The sequence below is a fragment of the Etheostoma cragini genome, chromosome 3 (assembly GCF_013103735.1).
Source record: "Etheostoma cragini isolate CJK2018 chromosome 3, CSU_Ecrag_1.0, whole genome shotgun sequence".
Taxonomy (NCBI): Eukaryota; Metazoa; Chordata; class Actinopteri; order Perciformes; family Percidae; genus Etheostoma; species Etheostoma cragini.
The window spans coordinates 15,158,294-15,182,183 of NC_048409.1; the positions used below are offsets into that span (position 1 = coordinate 15,158,294).

Below are 23,890 nucleotides of genomic sequence, written 5' to 3' on the forward strand. Positions count from 1 at the left end.
GTTTAGCATTCTGTACCACCTTGCCAACCTTGGCTAGCTAGCTAACTGGTAACTTAAGGGAAAGTTTACCACTTTTCAACCAGCTCTCCAGTGCCCTGAGGTCCCTGTTTACCTGCCAGCAAAACTCCTCTGGATAACTCTCGTTAGCTGGTTGCAAATAGGGGAATTTACCTTTTTACCGTTTAGTTTTGTGCAGCACCAAGTAAACCATAAACAACACTGGCTTAAACGTGTCCTCCTCCCCCGCTCCGCCCATTGCTGGCTACTGACTTTGAAACAGCAGTCCACAACCCAATAATGGGTAATAAAAGATGCCAAGTCCATTATTTTTACATTCTATGGTTGTACTTCTTTTTTTGCAAGAAATTATACTTTTTGGTCTCTTTTCTTGTGCAAAGTTAGTAAATCTTAGTGGGTTAGAGTCAGAAAAGGGAGGGATTTGGTAATGGTGGTGGCCATTACTAAACCCATCGCACCCCAGCTTACATTAGTTGGGTAAAGTATGTCCTCCAATTGTGCCCTACAAACTATTAGCACACTGAGAATACTTGTTTGCCATTAGGAATGACACAACCAGAGTGCTTAGGAGTAAGAAAGGAAATTTACTTCAGTAGAAAGAAAAGAAAGACTACTGAAGGTTGGCTGAAGTTCAATAATAGATTGGAATAAATCCAAAACCCAAATTTCTCCTATATAAAAATGTAATCATGAGAAAGATAAACATAAACATTTGTTTGAAAACTGAATCTGTTTTTTGACTTATCACATCTATGAGCCTGCCTTGGGTAAACAAAATATTGTTAAATGTAAAAGACACTGTAAAGTCTCTGGTGGGGCTTATAAAAGCATCATACATTAGTTCAAAAGCTGTGATAAGTGTCTATTCTGTCAAAGATTTTTTTTTCTCCCATTTGTCTTTCTCTATTAAAAAAGCATACAAAAAAATTAGAACTTAAAAAAAAAAGTTAAATTTGACACCAATGTAAGCTGTTGAGGCTCTCTCATGAAGTTAAACTAGTGCTACAGTATATGCATGTTCAGACAGCTGAATACACTCATAGTGCAGATTTTGACCCAGGGGCTGTTCTTTATATAAATTCAAGCAACTTGCATTAGATTCAGCAGGAGCGTAATCAAATCCCTCCAGGCTTAACAAAACAGAATCTGGCAGATACATATAATTTAGAAGGACTATAGTATTCATAATGCACAAGGCAACTGATGCAATCACAACTATTATTAATGTATATACTGCGGTTTAAGAAGCTGCAAGAAGAGAGAGCTGTGGTAGTGGAGGAAGTAATCAGAATGACGAGTAAAAGCAGTGTGTTGGTGTAAGATGTGATACAAGTTCATTCTTACAGCGTACTTACAAAGTTATTCACAATGATCGGAAATTCTAACATGTGGGGGAAAAAAGCCAAATGAATATCAAAATGTTTTCTTGATTTGTTATAAAAGGAAGTCCAAATAAAAAAAATATTGAATGGGTGACTTTGGACAGCATAGCCAAGATTAGTGATAAAACCTTGGTGACACCTAGAAATAGAAAAACCAAGACTGAGCTGGTAGCAAAAGCTACTTTCTGAAGATGTGAGTGTAAACAACTAAAGTTGAGTGCAGTCCCAACCACATTGGCTGCCCTGAATGGTTAATTTCCAGCTTCAGTACTTCAAACTTTTCAGTTTATTTACTGTCTTTCTTGCCTGCCCTTGGATCAACCTCTTGTGCCAGCTTGAAAAAAGAAAGCTGAAAATCGGTAAGAAAATAAGAGAAATGCATGAGGGGAATGCATTAGATAATTTTTTTTGTTCCCTAGTTCTCTTGATTTAAACTTTTGAAGTGACATGCACAGGCTTAAGATTGTTCAGTATTGCTATAAGAATAGCAGAAAAATCCAGAAGGGCATGCAACTTTTCTTTTCAGGTAGATTTTCCCTGTACTAAGTCCACTCCTGTGCATTTCCCCTTTAACACCAATCCACTCGGGACATGGGGGTGATATTAGAACGAATAAAAGACACCAATTCACGAGTGGCTTAAACCGTTTAGTCAAAAAACTACTAATACTTCTTCTTTTAATAGGCCTATGTGTTGGTCAGTTTGTCTACTTGAGAATCACATTTTTCAGCAATAAATTGAAGTTTGATGAACAAAGATAAATGTATTGAAAAATACCGCAGAATATTGCTACATGTTGAACATTTTAATAATGTCGTATCATGACATAGTTATCGTGATTACATCTTATCGTGGGGCCTCTGTTGATTTCCAGACCTACTTAAGACATAGTAAAACAAGTTTTCCTCACCTCCGAAGCTTTGAGAGGGCAAGTTGTTTTAAGGGCCAAATTGAAGTTTCAAGCAGAGTAGTAGAGTAGTGCTCATTAGGGCTCTAACAGGCTAGAACTGTGCAAACTGGGATCAAGAATTTGGTTGGATCTTACTTGTAGCACTGAAGTGCGACCATATGCACAAACTCAAACATTTCCCCTATAGTCCTAATTAACAGCTTTAACCTCATCTCAACCTTCGCTGACTGAAGTGTGTCACTCACAGGAGCTTCCAAAAAGCATCCCAGACGGCAACGAGACAGACAAACAAAGCAATTACCACAGTTTTTATTTTGACACTTCACCCAGGAGGAAAAACTTGCAGCTGCCCTTAGTGTTCCTTGTTTCCTCTCTTTGATTGGAGGATCGTTGGCACTTTGAGGGCAACCTTCAATGAGGGGTAATACTCATGTGTATGTAAAGAGGCTGTTGGGGCTTCTCATGGTGTAGCTGTGTCTGTGATGTGTTTCACTGGTTGCTGCATTGCAGAGAAAGGCAACATTGATCTGATCAGAGAGAGAGAGAGCCGCAGTGAGTGCCGGAGGAACAAAACAACTGACAAATACCCAGAGAGGCCTCATTAAAAGGCCCCCGGTTGTCAAATATGTAACCCAACATTAAAAATAAGTACACTGTGGGTGAGAGTTCTCCTTGTTTGTTAGCTTTTTATAGATGGTTTTGTTCACATTCATATATATGAACTGGACACAAGTATTTCAAATGTGTTAAATAATGTTTAAAAAAGGATTTGAGGTGAGAAAAAAAAAACAAGTCTTCTTGAAGTAGCATAAGACATTTGGAATTTCACCTCAGATAGGTTCATGTACGTTTAAGCATCTTAATACGAGAGATATAGTGACAAAACGAAAATGATGTCCCCACAAAATAAGCTATTCATTTAAGAGGGTAAGGGCTCATTTTAGGCCTTCAATGTAAGTTAATACAAGTCCTCACAGTGACAAAAATAAGTGTGTGTATTGGTGTGTGTGTAAGCTCAACTATCAAATCTCTGCAGGTCTGTACATGCATTTGTGTGTACAAGGTTTTTACATCCCTGAGCCAGTGCAAATGCCCCCACAAGGCTAGGCCAGAAAGAAACTAGTCGAGGATAACACAAGGATGTGTGTGACTCTGTGTGTGCGTGTTCTCCCCATGGCCCATCCATGACACATGTATTTTAATCTATCATCACTCCTTTGAGTGTCATCCTCTATGCCCGGCCTCATTCTTCACTGCCGTCTCTCTCAAAATTCATCTCTCTCTCTCTCTCTCTCTCTCTCTCTGTTGTTCTCTCTCTCTCTCCTGACACTTTTGCTTCTTCTCTTTTCTCCATTTTCTGTGCTGTTTTCTTGCATCTGTGTCAGTGTTTTTCTCTAATTCTCACTGTTTCTCCACATTTCTCTCTCTCTCTGTTTTTTTTTCCAATTCTGTCTCTGTTTCCTTTTCTCTTTATCCATGTCTTCTCTCTCTCTCTGACGCATCCAGCAGCAGACGACAGACGACCTCATAGTGTCGCATGGAGAGACTTTAAGATCTGAAGGTCTCTTGGCCTCATAAAGCCAGCGTGGCAACACTTCAAGCAAAGAGTAATGACTGTCCGCTAAAACCTTAGCACTCCCTGTATTTTCTCCTTATAGTCTTCATATAGTGTCTTCCTCCCTTCTCTTACCCTCCGTCTCTACTCCACACCGGCCTGTCTGTTTTGCAGAGTCAGTCCTGTGTAGCATGCTGCCATCTGGGGCCCGTTTCTGAAAGGAGGTTTGACAAACTCTGAGTCTAACCATGAACTCTGAGTTGAATTACCCTGAATAACCGGCTATATCCGCACTATGTAAGTTTGCCAGATCGGGAAGCGGATCGGTAGTTCCAATGAGACATTCTGCTTCCAACCTGTAGGGGCACCGAAGTGGTACAAGTTCCTTAGTGTTGCAAGATGGAATTTTCCCTTTGAGGTTTTTTAACATAACATGCGTTCCCCCAGCCTGCCTATGGTCCCCCAGTGGCTAGAAATGGCGATAGGTGTAAACCGAGCCCCGAGTTTCCTGCTCTGCCTTGGAGAAAACCTCCACTTTTTGTGCTTTGCTCGCCCAGAGAATTTGGCCCAACCATGACAGAGACACATCATGACGTTCAAACAAGCAAAGTGGCAGTTGGTCAAAGCCACACCCCCAGCTCTGGTGGCTGTAATTCTGCACCAAGGCTGAAAGAAAGGAAAAAGGGAAAGAGACTTCAGATATGGTATGAGGGGCCCGCTAAGACATCCGAAGAGCACCATGTCATGGGACCTTTAATGACTCTTACTGGTCTCTGTCCAGGGAACACTACAAAAAACATTTAAAAAAACATTTCAGAACGAGTCACACTTTGCTGAACAGTGGCTTTACTAATATGCTCAGCATCACTAATGCTATAAAGAGAAGTCATTTGCAAAATAAACGTAATGTTACACAAAGAATGTGCTGGGATGTGGAGCATGTCCACGATGGGTGACGTTAGTGATGTGAGGATGGATAAGGTTATTTAGGCTACATAACTGACTGGGGGGAAAACATTAACAATAAAATAGGTAGGCTAGTGTCTGGAAATGAAAATGCATCTGTGGTCGGGCCTCAATATCATCTACCAAAGTATGTTTAACTCCCTTCAAAGTAATACAGCTTCTTCATCAATGGGATTGTTGACAAAAGGACATGCCATGTTAGAGAATAAAACGTTTTATATTCTGCCAAACATGGTTAATAAATCAACAGTTTTTTATTTATTCATGCAGATGACAAAACTGCACTTAAATGCTCCCGATACAGATTGAATGAATGAATGAATGAATGAATGAGAAAAGGAAAGAGTGCTGTGTCAGAGCAAAGAGACTGAGAAGAAAAAAACCTGCTCCCGACCGGGTTAGGTTCACAGGCTCAGTTACCATAGTAACTGACTGAGGTTAAGTTACCCCTCTTTCTGAAACAGATGAGTTGCTCTCATCTCAGGGTTAAACTCAGAGTTTTCGCTAAACCTACTTCCTGAATGGGGCTCAGAGGACCCTTTCGTTTTTCTTTTCAGGGCATCTAACACAAATAATAAAAAACTTATTTTCAGATTTTCCTATGGTGTGTTGTGTGCTGAGGTTTTTTGGATGTCTATTCTTAAGATTTCTGCCTCCATACTGATACAATGAAGCGACATGGAATTTAGTCTGTGGTGCCGACACCATAGAAACATGATTTGAAATATTTGCTTCCTAGTTAGGAGATTAATCCATACAACAATCAACAGCAATTTAGTCTGCAGCTATTTTGATAATTAGTTAATGATTTCAGTCATTTCTTAAGCCTAAATGGGAAATACTGCCTGATTCTAGCATCTCAAATGTGAATATTTGATACTTATGTTAACATCTTTCAGTTGTAAACTGTTCAAATGAATTAATCTGACTGAAGAATATAATTGTTGCAGTGCTGACAAAATAAGTAGTTCTTTTGAAAACTGCTGAGAGATTATCCACCCTTAAATGAAAAGTATTGGTATGAGCAACACAAACAATAGTTTCAATTCGCCTTTGCTTCATTGGGGAAGAGGCAGGCATCTGTAGGACAAGCATCTCAAAACCGGCATGCCAAAACAATCTCATGGCTATAGATACCCGTAGAGAGAGTGACTTTTTTGTCATGTGATGATCCTTGATTCTTCTCCTTTCTTCTTTGGTTCATTTGACCTTGACACTTTGTGCTTTTTTCTTTCTTGGTCACCCTTTTTCTATCTCCAGTGATTATCTCTATATGTCTGATTCTTCCTTTAATTTGCCCTAAGATTCTTTTATATCCCTCTTATTACTATTCTTGCCTTGTTTTCTTTTAATTATATATCTCCTTTTGTTTGTTCCATCTAACTTAACACTTGTCCTCCCCCCCTCTTATCTTGATTATCTTAATTGTATTCATTTCCAATAAATATTCTCTCTTCCCACTCTGTCTACCTTCTGCTGGCACATCCATTTTCTCTAAAGCTGTTTGCACATACTGTTTCTTTTTAATCTCGCATTAAGTCTCCTTCCCCTGTCTGTATTCACTTGATAACACCTATGTCTTTGTAATTATTTTCTATTCTTTATGTCTTTCTATCTATTTCCCCACCACTTGAACTGCGTACCGCCTCCTCTCTCCTCTCTGTATCGCCCCATCTCCTCTATCCGTGTGGTGAAACGGGTGATGGAGGAGAAGAGAGCAGAGGACTGGAGGATGATGCAGGAGAAGACAGTGGTGATGTGCTGCGGTTGTGATGGATGAATACAAACATAGGCATTAAGAAGACTCTGCTTCATTTTTTTAAACTGCCAAAATAATCACTGGCTGTACATAAATGCAATGAGGAAACATTCCTCCTGACAAATACAGTTAAGAAATGCTCTCTTGACAACGTACACATTACAATAACAGCTGGGGCAATAAACTGCCACAGTAAGTACAGCTTCATCAATCTCAAAGCTATCGCACTACTTTGCTTTCACTTGTCAGCAGACCTCATTTTTTTTGCAGGCATTTGTTGTATCTCCTGACTATACAGCAGTTACCCTTTCACACAGCTCTCACAAAATTACACTTCATAAAAGGTGTTCAAGTAGAGTTTTGATTTGGGACATTTGAAAGCATTTTCGCCATGTAAGAAGTCAATAGATATTATGTCAGACAGCTTTTAAACCTAACAAAAACTTGATAAAAGAAGAGACTGTTATTAGCTTTAAATCGTTAGCTGAGTCATTTTCATATGTTTGGCCGCATGACAAGTTGGATGTTACCACAAAGTAAGGGGAAAAGAAACATGACAAATTAACTTATCTACTTTACTTCCTACACTTTCATATTGTTTCATTTTCTTTTGACTTCCCTAAGGAGGTAATATACTCACAAGGAATACAGAAGTTTTCCCTGTGAATATTAGCTTTTCTTAAAACTTTTGAGTCATGGCAGAAGTTCTGAAAACAAATCAAACCGTGCCCTGAGAGAATGTTATAAATCAGACTTGTGGGTAGGATTAAGTGTAGTTCAACTCAGGACACTGAACAACAGAAGTGAAAGCCCCTTCAAATTAAATTGTGCTTTACCAACACACGAAGTCGGTTGTATTCTTAATCGTCAGTGCTATTAGCATTTTAACTGGTGTATTCCAGATCTCAGAGGTGCTAAATTGTGTCTTCTAGACCTCTGCTGTTTTAACTATTTTGTTCCAAGAACCTTGGTGTCCTATCCTTTTGTCAATCCCTGTCCCTTCATCCCTGTTTTAATCATCCTTTTAGCCCACTTGTTATTCCCCTTTAGAACAGTAAAGTCCTTTTAAAAATGTTCTTTTCCTTCTAGCCTAATACAGTACTTTTAAGCCTTTGTGTTCTTGCTCTCCTGTTTTCCAGACCCCTGATGATGTTGTTCCGAGTGGCAGATGTGGAGAACGTCACCACCAGGGAGAAGCTGGTGAAAACTGAAGAAAAAAGGCCCTATAGCTCCTCTCCTGTATCTCCTGTTTACTATACCCATTACTTTGTTTTCATGAGTATCATGAGATAATAGACCTATACTGTCTGGTTTACTTTTGACTGCTAATTTTGGTTCTCATGTCTGGATTGGACAACCACGTCAAGGCCCGCTGTTTGTTCAGCCGTTGACTGGCCAGTTGCTGCAGGATCCAACTGTCAGTATGATCACATTAAACCTCATTTTTCATGAAAAGGCAAACAACGAATGGTGATTTTTCCACTTTTAAACATTTGTATCAATGTGGAAGTGGATACAAAGTTAAAAAAGAAACTTAAAGAGACGTGGATGTGTCACAACATAAAAATGGACAGAAAATATGAATTACCTTGAACTCAACACTTGGAACCGCATTAACATGCACCGACAGGTAACGAGCGCAGGTAACAACAGACAGAAAATGAATGGCTAAACAGTAAAAGTTGTATGCATAGATAATCACACTCGACCTGGACATACAGTATGTTAGACTGCACAAACAGAGGGAACAAAACCACAAATGTCTTGCTGGGTCTGCTTTTGGATACGAACATATGCTAACATCTACAATAATGGCTCACTGTTTCTACAACAAACAGGAATCTGAAAATGACTGGCTCTCACTGGCTCCACTCTATTAATCAACGCGGAATATTCCAATTATGTTAAACCAAACTGAACTGAGCTGAGCTGATCCTGGTGCTGGATCTTAACCTTGACTGAAACCTGTTATCTCTCAATCAGAGATATAACAAAAACCTGAACGAAACTGGACCCAAACGTGGACCCAGTGGAGCCTGAACTGGAAATGTACATCAGTAAAGGATTCAGAATGTGCACGTGATCTGTGCAGACTAAACCGGACCAGTTTAGACAGGCCTGTTATCTATTGGTCTAGTCTGTGTATTCTACTGCTCGGGTCCGATATCTACTGCTTTCCACTGGATGAGACTGATGAGGACCTTGTGGACCCTTAACAGCCTCTCTACCATCTCCACAGGGCCACTTAAACTGGTGAGTAATCTGCTGATTAGCCTTTTAACCTAACATCACACAAGAAGCCAAATGTGGAGTTTTCCTGCTTAAAGACCCAGTCTTCATTAGTGTGACACATGGTGACTGAAGGGCACTCACCTTGGCCGTTTACCAATTGTGGGTCCTGTCCCATAGTTTAAGACACACTTAAACTTTACAGTGTCTCCTCCTGCCGCAAGTGCTCTGTAACCTAATGAACGTTTTAACGAGTGCCTTCAAATCTAAACTACCTGCTTCATTACTACTCCCCACTGACAATATCACAACAGGTGACAGGGAATGCGTCCCCCCCACACACTCTCCTGTTTGTTTCTCACTTCTTTAGTGGCAGTTACTCCTCCTTTCATGCACGTCTCTTGTTTTTCTTCTACCTGCCGGAGGCAGTGATTGAATGCTGGTGGAGAATATGATATGCTGGGAGGATATAGTTACAAGCTAACACCACAGCCCCAGGGATGGACTTATCCTTTACAAGGGAGGTCAGCGATATGCCTTTAGTCATGGACAGAGGAACTCAATTAAACTCATCCAGTACCCAGACTGGAGAGATTTACTCTGTCAAAATCAGGATACATCTTTATTAGAGGTAATCAATAGCAAATGTGTCATGTAGACAAATTTCACACAACTAGCTCCCCACTGAACGGAAAATTACCAGAGTTATAAACCTATTTAAACCTATTTAATCCCCTGAAAAAAGTACTATATATTCCATTGTACCTGAATGTGAGTGTAAACCAAAACAGCCCACCACTAGTTGAATATTGCCCTTGACTCATTGGAATCATTCCTTGCCATGTTATATTCTTTGTGTACTTTTGCTTTTTAAAATGCCCTCTCGAAATTCCATTGAAACATTAGTCCAATCACAAGCTAAACAAAGATGTATTATTCTAAAATCGCAGTGTATCCATTCTGAGATATTTACAAAACTACATGTTCTAAGCTTTTTAGACTACACATATAGTAATTACTCTTTCACATAATTACCATGAATTATTCTCACTGTGTATCTATATTAATATTTTAACAGCAGTTATCTCTATTTGATTCATTGTTTGTGCACTGGGGTTAAATAATATGGTAGATTTCATTAGCTTTATATGCCACTTTTTATTTTAATTGGAAATTTCAAGTCAATTTTGGTTTGGCCAAAGATCATACTGTATGTCTGACACCAATGCCACACCAAAATTAACAAAGAGAATGTTGTTTGAATGAAAAAGTACTTGGGTGGAAATGGCTCCACATTTCATCTTTTCCCAAGCAAATGTAACCTATACACATGCCAAATAACAAAGGGGAGTCCATAGCTTGTTGTTTTCTTTTTTTTGTTTGGTAATTTTATATTGATATCTGCCATCAGTGGACTGTTGCAAGCCATCCTATTATATTAATAGAACGAATATAAATTCAAAAGACAGGTAAAATGGTGAGAAAACAGTGATTTCTGCTGTATCTGTGTTTTGACTAGACAGAGAACCAAAAACATGTTTTATCCTGTAAGTGGTGGTTAAAAGAGGTTGCAGGGACCACCAGTCATGACACGTGTCTTCAGTTTTAATTTGCATTTCAATAACAAAGAGAAACACTTTTTTGTAGTGTGTGTCCGACAGCATGAACAGTATAATTGTAATTGCAGATGTCAGACACCAGAAGCTGTTTACACAAACATTTCCTCTCTCCGTGGTTGCTGGAGATGGTTGTTTAAGCCATCTTGATTATTTCTTACATGCATGAGCACGCACACATGCACGCACGCACACATGCACGCACGCACGCACACATGCACGCACGCACGCACACATGCACGCACACATGCAGACACACACACACACACACACACACACTAATTACCCTTACATATAATTACCATGAATTATTCTCACAGTGTATCTACGTATATTACTATTTTAACAGCAGTTATCTCTATCTGATTCATTGTTTGTGCACTGGTGTTAAATAACATGGTAGATTGCATTGACTTTATATGCCAATTATTACTTTAATTGGCAATATAATGTCAATTTTGGTTTGGCCAAAGATAACATATTCAGCCTGACAAAACCATCTTGGTTGCGGATGTGACGATTTTAGATGAGCGGGAGGAGCCACACACAGTTGGGCGATATCTGACTGTGCTGTTAGCTGAGAGTTGGCCACGCTGCTTTACACACTCTACGTTACACACTTTACATTACATTATTCAAACATTTCATTCTGTATTGCAGATGACTAAAAACTAGCGATTGAAACCATAAACTGATTATGAAAATGTTTACTGAGGTAATAAATCAAGTGAGAAGTGGGTCATTTTCTGCTCTGTCCATATAATATACAGTCTATGGTTATAACACTCACACTTTTACTCCTCCCCTCCTGTTTGTGGTATCTGATGCGCGATCATCGACTAAAGTGCTCAAGTTAAGTTGGCATAGGGAAAGAAGATGCATTCGGTGACCAAAAAGGGGGATCAAACTCTTCTGTCTGGGAAAAGTTTTGATTTTAGGAATCATACATACATTACAGAACAGAAACGCATCATCTGCAAGATTTTCTACACGGTGATGTCTGCACCACTTGGTAACATCACAAACTGTTTGACCACCTAAAACCTGTATGACCAACTAATGTTAATAAAGAGTTATAAAGAGAAGACAACTGCGGCAACACGGTCTGCAACGCAGTCTGTTATTAAAGACACTTTATAGTGAAACTCATAATTCTTCGAGTTTAAAGAAGGACAAATATAATAGATTCCATTGCATACCTTTAGGCCAAAGACAAGCGCCCCATTAGCACAGTAACACCAGCTTCAGAAAGTTAGTGAAAACTTTGGACATATGCCGCGTGTGTGTGTGTGTGTATATTGTATATTATATATATATATATATATATATATATATATATATATATATATATATATATATATATATATATATATATATATATATATATATATATATTTTTTATACACACACACACACACACACACACACACACTCACACATACATAAACATATGACAAATGCCATCCAGAAAGCTTAACTGTTGTTGTTTGTTTTATTAAAAAAGTCAATGAGTTTTCTTTTTAAATAATAGTGATTTCAATATTGGCCAAAATAATTTGGACTATTATTTTCTTACATAATTGAGAAGGCCTAACACACACGCACACACACACGACCACATTTGACAAAAACACAAACTAAAACCATAGTTTAAAAACAGTTCCCATATCAAAATAAAACTAGCTCTGTAATATAACATTTGTCGCCCATCTTTAACCTGAGATTCTCTGGTTGCAGTTGTTTTGGATTATTAATATGCTGTGTTTTTTAATTTTTTGCCTGACTGACCAGTTTATTGACTTCTGGGTACGTAGAGGGATGGTATTAAAAGATTTTAGCCTGTAGTAATTTATGGTATCTGACAAAAAACAAATGCATTGTGTTACACCAGAGGGATGAGCTGTAGAACAGGTAGAAAGGACATTTCATTTTTGTGATCTCTACAGTTAAAATCAATATGGTTGTCGTGCCAAGAAAAATGAATTAATTTAATAATAAACAACTTTTTGGAAGTTTAAATTGTTAAACCGTCCTGGGACTGTAAAACCCCTTCCTTGGCATCATATTAGCTCTGTATCTTGTGTACAAATTATTTGCACATCCTTACCAAAGACACAATGGCAGATTTTGTAATGGCCTCTCCAGACTCCACTCTATTTGCTCCATATTGGCCAGATTATATTCATTTATGGCTTTGTTCCTCTCATGTTACGAATATGATAGAGGCTTAATTCTGACTTTGATTAGTTCTATGATGCCTCTTGTTTGAGTCACGAGTGGAACATAAGAAAATGTAACATATGTAACGCTGTCTCCGGGAAAAATGTATGCTTTTTTTCCTTTCTTTCTCTTAGTCATAAAAGTGAATAAAACTGGCTCGATGCTCCGCAGACACCTTGATGATGATGATGATGATGAGGACTGACTGATCCATGTTGTTCCCTCTTCTTCGACACTGTTCACTGATCTTTCCCCCTACAGAACATTTCCCTCCTGCCCATATGTGCAGAAAGTGTAGTTGTCACCGAGGCACATTAAAAGCACATTATCTTGACTGAAATATGTCCGTCTTGTGTGATTACGAATAAGGATATTATTCTTCATTTTGGAGGGAAAACACTCTAAGAAGTAGTTTGACATTTTGGGAAATGTGCTTTTTCGTGAGGAATGACACCACTTCCATAGTTGGATAATATAAGGCTACAACTAGCAGCTGTTTACCTTAGCATACAGTAACATTTGACTTGAAATGAAAAACAGCTCGCCTTCACAGAAATGTAAAATCAGTAATGTGTGGTTCTACGCCATATGTGTGCACAAACATTTCTTACCAGGGCATTTAGGTTCAAACTAACTGTTTCCCTATGTTTAGTCTTTATGCCAAGCTAAAATAACCAGCTGCTGTGTGTAGTATTATTAATTTAACCGACAAGGTTTCTTTACATTTAAGAGAGATAGAAAGAGAATAAGCGTATTTCACAAAATGTTAATGTATTGTTAATATGTTCTCTGAATGTGGGTTATATTGCTCTGCAACAGAACAGTGACAAGTTGATTCTTTTAAACTCTATTTAATCCACATAGAATGATCTGGTAATCCCTTAACGGATTATGTATAAGAGACATATGTGTTATGTTGCACATAGGTCTCATTACTTAAAATACTGCATGTAAACGGGAGCATGGAACTTTTTTCACATGATGTGACAGGTTTCAAAATGTGGCCAGCTTTGCAGTAGCAACCATTTGGTTTATTTCATTTGAACGAAACTAGATTGATTGTGCCATGCTACGACTTCAATTTTAAGCAGCATGTCACATCTGGTGCCTGATGTAGCGGTGATGCAGCTAGACGTGACTATGCATAGATTGCTGCATTTGTACACAACTGTCTGACATCGCTTTCACAGACACACACATATAGAGATCTAGAAATGACCCTGGGTTGTCCGACATATCACTGCTGGATCCTGCACGCATTACACATGACTTACCTGCTGTGTGAGCGAGAAGCATTCGAAAGAAGAAAAAGGGAGAGCACATGTGGAGAGAGTGTGTGTGTGTGTGTGTGTGTGTGTGTGTGTGTGTGTGTTGTACTACAAGAGCACAACAAGGTGCCTGTAGTTAAGGGGAGAAGAGAAAGAGAGGAAAGGGAGAGGAGAAAAGATAAAAGGGAGAAGGAAGCGCAAATGGAGGACAGGAAGCGGGGAGAAAACAGAGAATGAGAGAAAGATGGAGGAGGGATAGGTTCAGATGCACCGGGACCGAGGAAAAGGGATAATGTGAGAATATGGTCTCTGTGAGATAATTCACAATTTGCATTCACACGCTCTGTGTGCTCAGTGTAAGTTGACATGATCTTCTGGTATGTACAGATGCTCCAGCAGCGATCTTATCATGCCAGTATGAAATCTTAAATTGTACTGTTAGGGGGAAGAGAGAAATAGGGGAGAGAGGCTGAGCAAGATAAACAGCTTTCTGAATAAGAAAAGGCAAAGGAGAATGGGAAAAGACAAAGGATTAAAAAAGGAGACAAAGGAAGATAGGAGATGCGAAGACGACGGCCAAAGTTAAGGAGAAGGAAGAGGAGAAGAAGAAAAGGAACAGAGGGGAGAACAGTGAGTGGAATGTGTGGAGGATTACTCAAGTGTGTATTGAGCTATTGCGGTACTTTGCAGTGAGTTGTCTTTGGTCCCTTAGAAAGAAAACATCATAGTATGAATAATAGATGACACACGCATAATGTACACACAATGCATGTTTATTTTTGTGAGTGTTTATTGTGTGACTCCTTTACCCCTTCTAAATGGTTATGAAAGAAGATCTTGACAGCAGGGCCAATGATGTGCTCAGCTGAAGAAATTCATCAACGCATAGGCCTGCTCAGCGAGTCAGAAGTGATTTCCGTGAAAAAGATTCCGCGCCCTCCCATTGATATGCGTAGGCTAGGTTTTTTAGGACAATATATAAACTTACTGAACATGTTGATACTTTGGAACGTATCAGTGTGTCCAACAGTTATTCAGTGGATGGATTCATGTGACAAGCACACTAAAAAGATGACATTTCTGCCTGTCACCCATCCGGGAAAAACATCTGGTTAGTTGTGAATACTAAACTACCCTGAAGTGGCCTAACAAAATGCTTTCTGGGCAGTGTTCAGCTCTAAGATGTGAGCACCACTGGGATTTGTTGGGCAAAAAGCTCCTCTGTGTTCCAGCATCAGCTTGTGAAGGTCAGCTGCATATTCAGCTGTTCAAAATCACGGCTGTCCATTTGTGTATTCAGTGAAAGTCTACAGCCCGCTGATTTTCACAACTCCCTGCGTGGAATATTATTTCAGTGTACCAAAGCTTTTACCCTAATCACAGTGTATTTGCACCATGTCTTAACAATGGAAACCATGCTAAATTATGAAACAGTATTGAATCTATTGGATGTTCTTTTTCCATTAGATCACAACAGTCAGACGCATGCATACTGCAGCACTGAAAGTGATTTCAACCTTTGGCTCTGGAAGGCAGAATAATCGTTAGTTGGCACTGAGAGCCTGTGATGCCAATGAGGGAGCGGCGATTATATTTAAAGTCATTTTAAAAATTAAACACGATAGCAACTGAAACTGGCTGACATTTCGTGATACATAGACTTGTAAAAGGTAAAAGTGTGTGTGTGTGTGTGTGTGTGTGTGTGTGTGTGTGTGTGTGTGTGTGTGTGTGTGTGTGTGTGAAAATGAGAGCGAAAGGCAGTATAGCAGCAGATGCTGCAGAGAGCAAAGCTATAATTGGATGCTGCAGATTTACCACTCAGCAATAGCTGATGTATATGGCGTACACCAGCTTTAGCTGCATCTCATCAGCAGCACAGAACTGGAACTGTTTGATGCATGGTGCACCTTCAAGATGCAGATGCAAACAAATGAAAAAAGAAATGTAGTAGCACTATTCAGCAGGTTTCAAAATGAAACCGCAAAACACAAAACACCTTTATCCATTTACATGTAAATGGCGGCCGCTATGTTTTCTGAATGCTAACTGCATATTTCAAGGATGAAAATGTTGAAGATTGTTACTGAACCCTGTGGTATACCTCATAGCAGGAGCCCAATATACACTCTGGCGTAGTAATTGAAAGTTTAGGATAGCAGCCGATATTAATTCAGTGTATTATGTAGGTTTACGCTAATATAAAGACATTTAAATGCAGTGTGACTGCTGCACAATAAGACCTAACATCAAAATCACAATTAATTGCACATTTTACCTTGATAACAATAAATGAATGATAATTTTAAAAGTTTTTATGACGAAATATAAATCCGTAATTACACAATCTGTAGCACCGTCTGCCAGGCTGATCTCAGGCAAACAGTCAGCCGTATGAAGGTAAATATGGTGCAAATGTGAGAGCGCATAGATGCAATGTGAGCACTTGTAGAATATGATTTGAGAGCTTGTAGAAAAAAAAATCTGTACTCGTATTTTCTTTTTTTCTTTTCACTTCAGTCACTTTTCCAGAACAACCCCAACTCAGTGATTACAACCTCTCGAATCAGTCGCTGCAATGTTCTCTCGCATTACACAACGGCGAGCCTGCGCTCTCAACTTTTGCAAAAATTCTTGCGATACATTGGGTGCAAAATTAATCATTACCAGTAAACTTAGTCTGGGGAGCTCTGAGCCAACAGGACGGCCGGGGACAGCAGAGTGTCTATCGCCAGATGAGGGACAACTCTGTCCGGCTTATTTATGTAGCATGAAAGCTAGCGTCAGCTAACTAGTAGCCAGCCCGCTTCTAAACACTGTAAATACCTTTTAAGTCCAACTGAAACACTGGCGGTAAGCTCCTGGTCCGACAGGCGCGGACGGACCATCATCATTCTATACGATGGTGGCTCTCCATCGTAATGTTGGTCAGACATCACGATAGATGATATCAACCCTAGAAGGAAATGGTTCTTCCAAAGATTGCACTTTGATGTGTGTGAATTTCCCACACCAGGAGTAGTGTATGTAGTTCTAATTTACAACAAATCGATTCCCTATTAAAAATTGTGTCTACGTTCTATGCAAAATGTAAAGTTTTTCATGAAAGAAAAGATGGAAATTGTTTGTGTGTACTGTAAAGTGGTTAGAAAAAATGAAAATCAGATTCAGCTAAAATTGGTATCGGCCAGTCAAACTCAATAAAAAAAAAACTCGTAAATTGAAATCGTCCTAGAAAATGGAATCGGTTCATCTTATCGTCATTGGAAAAATACATTGAAAACAGCTTTAGAATTCCGATGTCGATACGTTTTTGATCAATCGTCTTCAATTTCATCATTTAATTTTAAGCATCGCCCACCACACCATTTTAAAAATGTGAAAATGAAAAACATCCTTGTCTTGATGAGCTTTGTTGCATCTTATTTTGCCTTACAAGTGAGACAGTGGATGTAAAGCGTTAAACAAATACCCACTAAATCAACGGCAGAGCAAGCACTCACATATCTTTTGACTACAGGGACTTTGAGTAAGCACCCTTCCATTTATCTCTTTCTGCTGAAAGCCAATTCCTTCTGCAGGTGGGAGAGAAAATTTGACTTTTTGGATTAAAATCTTGTGCAGGTTAAAGGTTTTACCTTTGGAATGGTTCTTTGGCTGTTATTTTGACAGTATTACACCAAAAAACGCTGATGCACTTTGTGTCGGGGGAGAAAGACGATGGTGAGTTTAGAGAGAGAATTTGAAAATTGGAGTCATTTAGGTGTTAGAAACATAGTGCTCTGTACGGCCTATTGGTTTATTGGTGGATTAAATGCTTTAAGAAAATAATGGCATTAGAAGTGGCAGGCCGAGGTTTAGAATTGAGGGGCAATCTTTTGTTTTAATATCAGGCGGAACAAAGCTCTGGAGTTAGTGTTTTTGTAGCCTTCAAAAGCTAATTTTAATACATTACAGTCTGGTTTAGATAAGTTTACGGGTAAAGGTTTTGAGGTTTATTATATCAAGACGTGTTGAATGTTTATTTTGCATTAGATGCTAGAATTGTTATTTTTGTTAACAGGTCTTCTGGGATTAGTCTATGTTTGTCACACAACCCGGTTTGGACCAAATACTATATTAAAGCATTACTATTGTATATGTTACATAATTCATCAGTGGCTTGAAATAAAAAATAATGCAGCAGAGACCTCCATATAATGCTAACAACTGCTCTAAATTTGCAATATACCCTAGGGGATGCAGTCTGAGATAAAGACATTCGCTTAGAAACCACAGCAGTGTTATTTTATCCTCATCCAGATAAGATTAGATGTCTTTTTTACATAATCATTGTAAGTTCAAGTACGATTAAAGTATATGTCAGATGAAGTGGTGGTTCACATTAATCAGAGAGTACTTTCTCAGTACATTTCATGCTTATGTTGCAGTTTATTATTTTGGGATGGCAGGGGTTAAATCACTTGAACCAACATTAAGTGGAATGTGTAGCCTGCGTGTGAGAGTGCATAACAGTCAGTTCAAATGTCTTGCATCTCAATCTGGGTGTCAGGAGCAGGGCTGACGCGCCGCAACAACGTCCCGTTACCGAAAAGGTGGAAGAGTGGGGTGGGCATTTATAAGGAAAAAAGGCAAATTCATTGTTTTGTCATGAATTGTTTATTTAATGGGAACAGTTTCCACTGTTGATGATCTCTCATGTAACACAAAAACCATCTTCACCGCTGGGCCAGCTGTGACAGGCAGGGACCTCGACTACAGAACCTCAGTAGGGGCCCATGCCAGGTCATTTAGACTCACTGCACAGTCCAAAAATAGCACTTTGGACTTTATTTATGAAATATACCTGTATAATTATACTGCACACTTCATGTTATATACAAGGAAAGGGTGCATGTTGTCACAAGCTATTTTTATAACAGTGCAAATGAAACTGTATTTAAAGCGCAATTTTTACACTAATTTTAGAGTAAAATTATCTGTGCACATCCAGCTGCGGAGACCATGTTATATTGCAAACCTTAGTATGTAGAATATAGTATACATGTTGATCCGTTTCTTTCTTTTTTACGTGCAGTTGTGGCATTTTATGTTTTCATGTAAAGGTCCTCAAAAAATGACAGACTACTACCATTTTAACGGCAGTAAATAAACATTTCCCTTAACTGCACAGATATAATTTCCTTTCATTTACAGAGCAAACTCAGTGTCTCTTAAAATGTAAATGCAGCTTAAAAAGAGGCAATCATTTGGCCTTGGAGGTAAACTTGGGAGTGTTGTATATTTGTGCTTTGGGATTCTCTGAGTATTCTCTTGGGAGGACAAGCTTGGACTCCAGGCTCATTGGGAAACTGTCTCATGAGTAAAAGCTCTATGTTAAGACTCCTGCATAGTATAATATTAACTTTTAATTTGACCAATGTCAAGAAGCCAAACTTATGAACCTTTAAAATTCTGAAATATGGTGTACATGGTGATAGTGAAGGGGTGCTAATAATGGACAGGAAGTGTTTATTTCCCACACACTTGATTATTATGTAACATCAAAGTGCAAGAGCCAAGTTTGCACCTGGTGTTCAGAGAGTTGCTGTTGTGCCAAGTCATCGCATAGAGCTTCGTTGGGTCAGAGAGGAGCTTATTGGATTGAGGATTAATACCGCTTCTTGCAAATAACATTGGCATTTGAAATAATTTATGACTGTTCAATAATTTCTATATCACAGTCCAATTATTTTCTATTGCCTGTCATCCCCATTAGTATCATACATTCTAACACATTCTGCCAACTTGTTCCCATTAAGTTCTTATTTGTCTGTTTAAATCAATATTTTGTTTGCTATTTTGTGTTAGATAAAGGGACTGCTGGAAGCATTACAATGTGCCAGCTAATCATTTTACCATGCTCACATTACACTACAAATAAGGCCAGCAGTGGGGAGATTTTTTTCAAGTTTAACAAGGAGTTTGGTGAATGGGCCAATTGCTTTCCGTCACATTTTTCCCATTAATCTACAGTCACTTAGCAGAACGCAAATAATAATTTGTTTCTGTATGTTCTAGGAAATCCTGTTATTTTACAGTTTTACGTGACAAGCAGAATGCAGAGATAATATGAGTATACCCAATATCAGTCAAAAGTTAAACAGAAGATTTTCTTTTGTCAAACACTTAATTTCACTGGATTTTAACCAAACGGGTCCAGTATCTACAGTAAAGTTCTGTAAATGAGAGAGCCAGCAATTCAACTGACTGGCCTTCACTCTGTGTCTTCCTTTTTTTCAAATAACGAACAAAATTAATGTGAGTAACTAATATGGGTTGAAGATGTTTTCTTATCTGAGCTGCCCAGAGAGTATCTGCCCATCACAGCCATCCCTCTGCATGTTCAGACGGAAGAAGTGTACTTTGTGGCCTGGTCTGTTCCACAGAGATGCAACAGACAGAGAAAAGCTTTGTGGACATGTTTAGAAAAAGAAACACACACACACACACACACACACACACACACACACACACACACACACACACACACGCACACACACGCACACACACGCACACACACGCACACACACAGTTGCAGCGGTTTTCCCATGACACACAAAGCACAAATGTTATCCAGACAAACACGTCTTTTGCTCAAGGCTGAAAATAAATAAAATGTTAAATGTGTTGATAAACTCTGCTTTAAGATTGAACATCTTCAGATAATATTTTTTTTGCATCAAAAGATTACAAAAATGTTACCTTTGTTCATGTTTGGAACTACAAATGACAGAATTTAAATCAAATTGGTCTTTACCGCAAACACCTTTAGCCATGACTTACTTAAGTGGTCAATATTTCCTTTTGCAACCAATACAAACAGTTTTTGAAACATATAACTCTAAATAAAATAAAATGCAAGCTAATTTCTTTCTTTCTCTTTTTGTCTTTCTTTAGTTCAGATCCAGTGATCAGGAGAAAAGCCACGTCTCAAGTCAAGAAGAAAACATGAACAGATAAGAGAAAAAAATATGACATAGTGGGAAATCACAGTTAGCCAAATTGTGTCAATTTCAGCCTTCATCCTCATCAAAATCATCATCACTGGCATCACTGAATAAACTTACAGGCCAACAGTTCTACACTGGAAATCTAAATACTTTAATATGACGAAGAATGCTGTGTGCCTATTGATGACTGCACCACCTGCGTTGATAAGATCATAGTTGTAGTCATCCAGGCTCTCAGCTTATCTTCATTACCACGTCCTCATTCTCATTCTAACTGTGGAGTGTGTTTACATGCACACAGAATGATGTATAACAGGTCACTCCTAATGTTCTCTTTCTGAAGAGTTCCATCTTCACGTGGGACCGACATTCATCCCTTTACATCAATCATCAGAATGAGCCAGGTTTTCTATACTAGCCTCTCTCTCATTATTCCTATGCTGACACCATGCTGGTTATAGTAAATGTGACATGTGGTACATACTGTGGGTGCCATCTCAGATATGTACTGTCCTTATGAGTGTGGGATTGCGTTTGCGGCCATTCCCAATGTCATCATTATCACAAAGATTGTTTCCTGCAGAGATGTAAGTTGGTAAAAGAGAAAATAGACAGAGAACCTCAAACCCTTTGACTCATCTCAGAAGAAACACACCTCAAAAAACTAAAGAAAAACATAACCTTTGTTTTCACTTTCTTCCTCTCTGTTCTCCCCTCACTTTTTCTTTGGGCTTTATCTTTTGTATTTGTACATAAGGCAATTTCAAATCTTATAGTTTTGTACATGTACTTTTTATGGTGTGTGGAATCTTTTCAATAAAAAAAAAAGAATGGACAATTGTCTACTAGACTGGCTGCATTGTTTACATTTTCTTTCTGAAACTATCTCCATCTTTAGTTCTGTTGTAGTTGCCAAAAAATATCATGTTTTCAATTTTCAGTGAGGATAAAACATTAATGACAGTCATTTCAATAGACAGTGTAATGTCCTGTTCTACTACACCACTTAAAATGTGTTGTTGAGTTGTATGCTGTGGGTAACAAATATATAAACAAACGGATTAATGAAGAAATGACTGTCAAAGTCAATCTCCAACAAAAAATATGTTTTAAGAATACCGCAGACAATTTTGTGACTCCTCTCTATTCCCAACTATACTATCATATGTTTGACATGTTTTTTTCACCAAATGAAAAGGTCTTATATGCATCCTACTTTTCACATTTTTACTTGAGTGATGGATGTAATTAAATCTAATTATACCAGTAAAACCAGGGTGTATGCCAGACTTCCACATGGTGCAACAATGTGCATTGTGGTGAGCTAATCTCTGCCATTTGGGCTGAACAATATCGTGTTTAAGCATCGACATCACGATGTGCACATGCGCGATAGTCACATCGTTGGACGTTGCAATGTTGACATAATCCTTTTTAGCTACTTGATAGAAAAGTAAACTTCCACCGTTCTCCTTTTACATGATTATTACCGTCCGACCCTTCCCCTTTAAGACAGGTAGCCATGTGGCCAGCGCGTGTATGTGACGTTAGTCTGATGGGTTTGTTATGGACTCCCTGTGAGGCTCTCCGTGTGTAGAAAAGTACAGAAGGCAACAGCTGCCGCTGACCCAGTGATGCGCATAGTTTTGATTGGTAGTCAGTAAAGCTACAGTAGTCAGTGTTTTATGTTCGCTGCAAATCTGAACTAAGTCACCTAATTAATGCAACATAATCACAACGTCCCCAGCCCATTTCCCAAAGCAGAAAACTGCTTCCAGCCAGGCTAAAGCTAATAAAGTTACCCAAAAGAAACAAGCAGAATGCTGCTTCCAGCCAGGCTAAAGCTAATATAGTTAGCCTAAAGAAGTAAGCAGAATGCTGCTTCCAGCCAGGCTAAAGCTAATATAGTTAGCCTAAAGAAGCAAGCAGAATCCTGCTTCCAGCCCGGCTAAAGCTAATATAGTTAGCCTAAAGAAGCAAGCAGAAAGCTGCTACCAGCCAGGCTAAGCTAATATAGTTAGCCTAAAGAAACAAGCAAAATCCTGCTTCCAGCCCGGCTAAAGCTAATATAGTTAGCCTAAAGAAACAAGCAAAATCCTGCTTCCAGCCCGGCTACAGCTAATATAGTTAGCCTAAAGAAGCAAGCAGGAAGCTGCTACCAGCCAGGCTAAAGCTAATATAGTTAACCTAAAGAAACAAGCAGAAAGCTGCTCCCAGGCGGGCTAAAGCTAAGAAACAAAGGGTCCGTCCGTCCCAACTGACGTTACGGTTCGGAGCCACGTTCTTGGATAAAAAGTTTGTTGCTAGTGCCGTGACATGCAGGTCTGATCAGTTTATCAAACTAACGAGCTGGCCTAGTCGACCACAACCTGAAATTTAGAGGAAGCAACATGCAGTCACTGTCATACTTGTTAGCCTGGATTGATTATTATATGAATACAATTGTGCTAGTCAACCAGTGTTTTTCTATCTAATATCCCTCTCCAAAAATCACTTCAGAAGAGTATGATTTATCAAGAATGATTTATTATTTCCAAACAGAGCTGTTTCTATCATCTTTTAAAATTTACTTTTTCTCTCTCATATCGAAATATATTTCTTAGAGGAAAAAAATATTGCAATGTCGAATTTTTCAAATATCGTGCAGGCCTATCTGCCATATTCAAAATTCTAGTTAAATAATTAATTAGTATTTTTAGGGCCCCTTTAAGGACATGACTTTCATGGTAATAAAAACGATAAACATACAGGTAAAACAGTAAAAGATGAAAAGACACCAGCACAGCACATACACTAAATTGTGGAGCTAGTTAGAATTGGACAGAGAGGATGCGTATCAGAGTGAGTAGGCCATTTTGCATTAGGTATGGATCAAATGAAACCACCTGACTGGAGATTCCCTTAGCGCTACAGAGTTTCAAATGGCCAGCAGTTATATCGTTTGGCTCGCTCTCACAGCTCTCATCAGGGCTTTTTTT

General features: G+C 38.8%; 1 protein-coding gene across 2 annotated transcripts in view; it reads left to right on the forward strand.

Moving 5' to 3' along the window:
• The window catches only part of zgc:172282 (leucine-rich repeat and fibronectin type III domain-containing protein 1-like protein), a 158,878-nt gene extending 137,139 nt beyond the window's left edge, over nt 1-21,739 (forward strand). The window contains exons 10-12 of one of the 2 annotated variants that reach the window (XM_034865793.1): nt 3,817-3,917; nt 7,730-8,843; nt 20,865-21,739. In XM_034865793.1, coding sequence (XP_034721684.1) covers nt 3,817-3,869 — 53 coding nt within the window. In that variant the 3' untranslated portion in view covers nt 3,870-3,917; nt 7,730-8,843; nt 20,865-21,739. Of the gene's footprint in view, nt 1-3,816; nt 3,918-7,729; nt 8,844-20,859 lie in introns of both variants that reach the window. The other variant, XM_034865799.1, reaches the window with a different exon arrangement.
• Nucleotides 21,740-23,890: the final 2,151 nt, after the last annotated feature.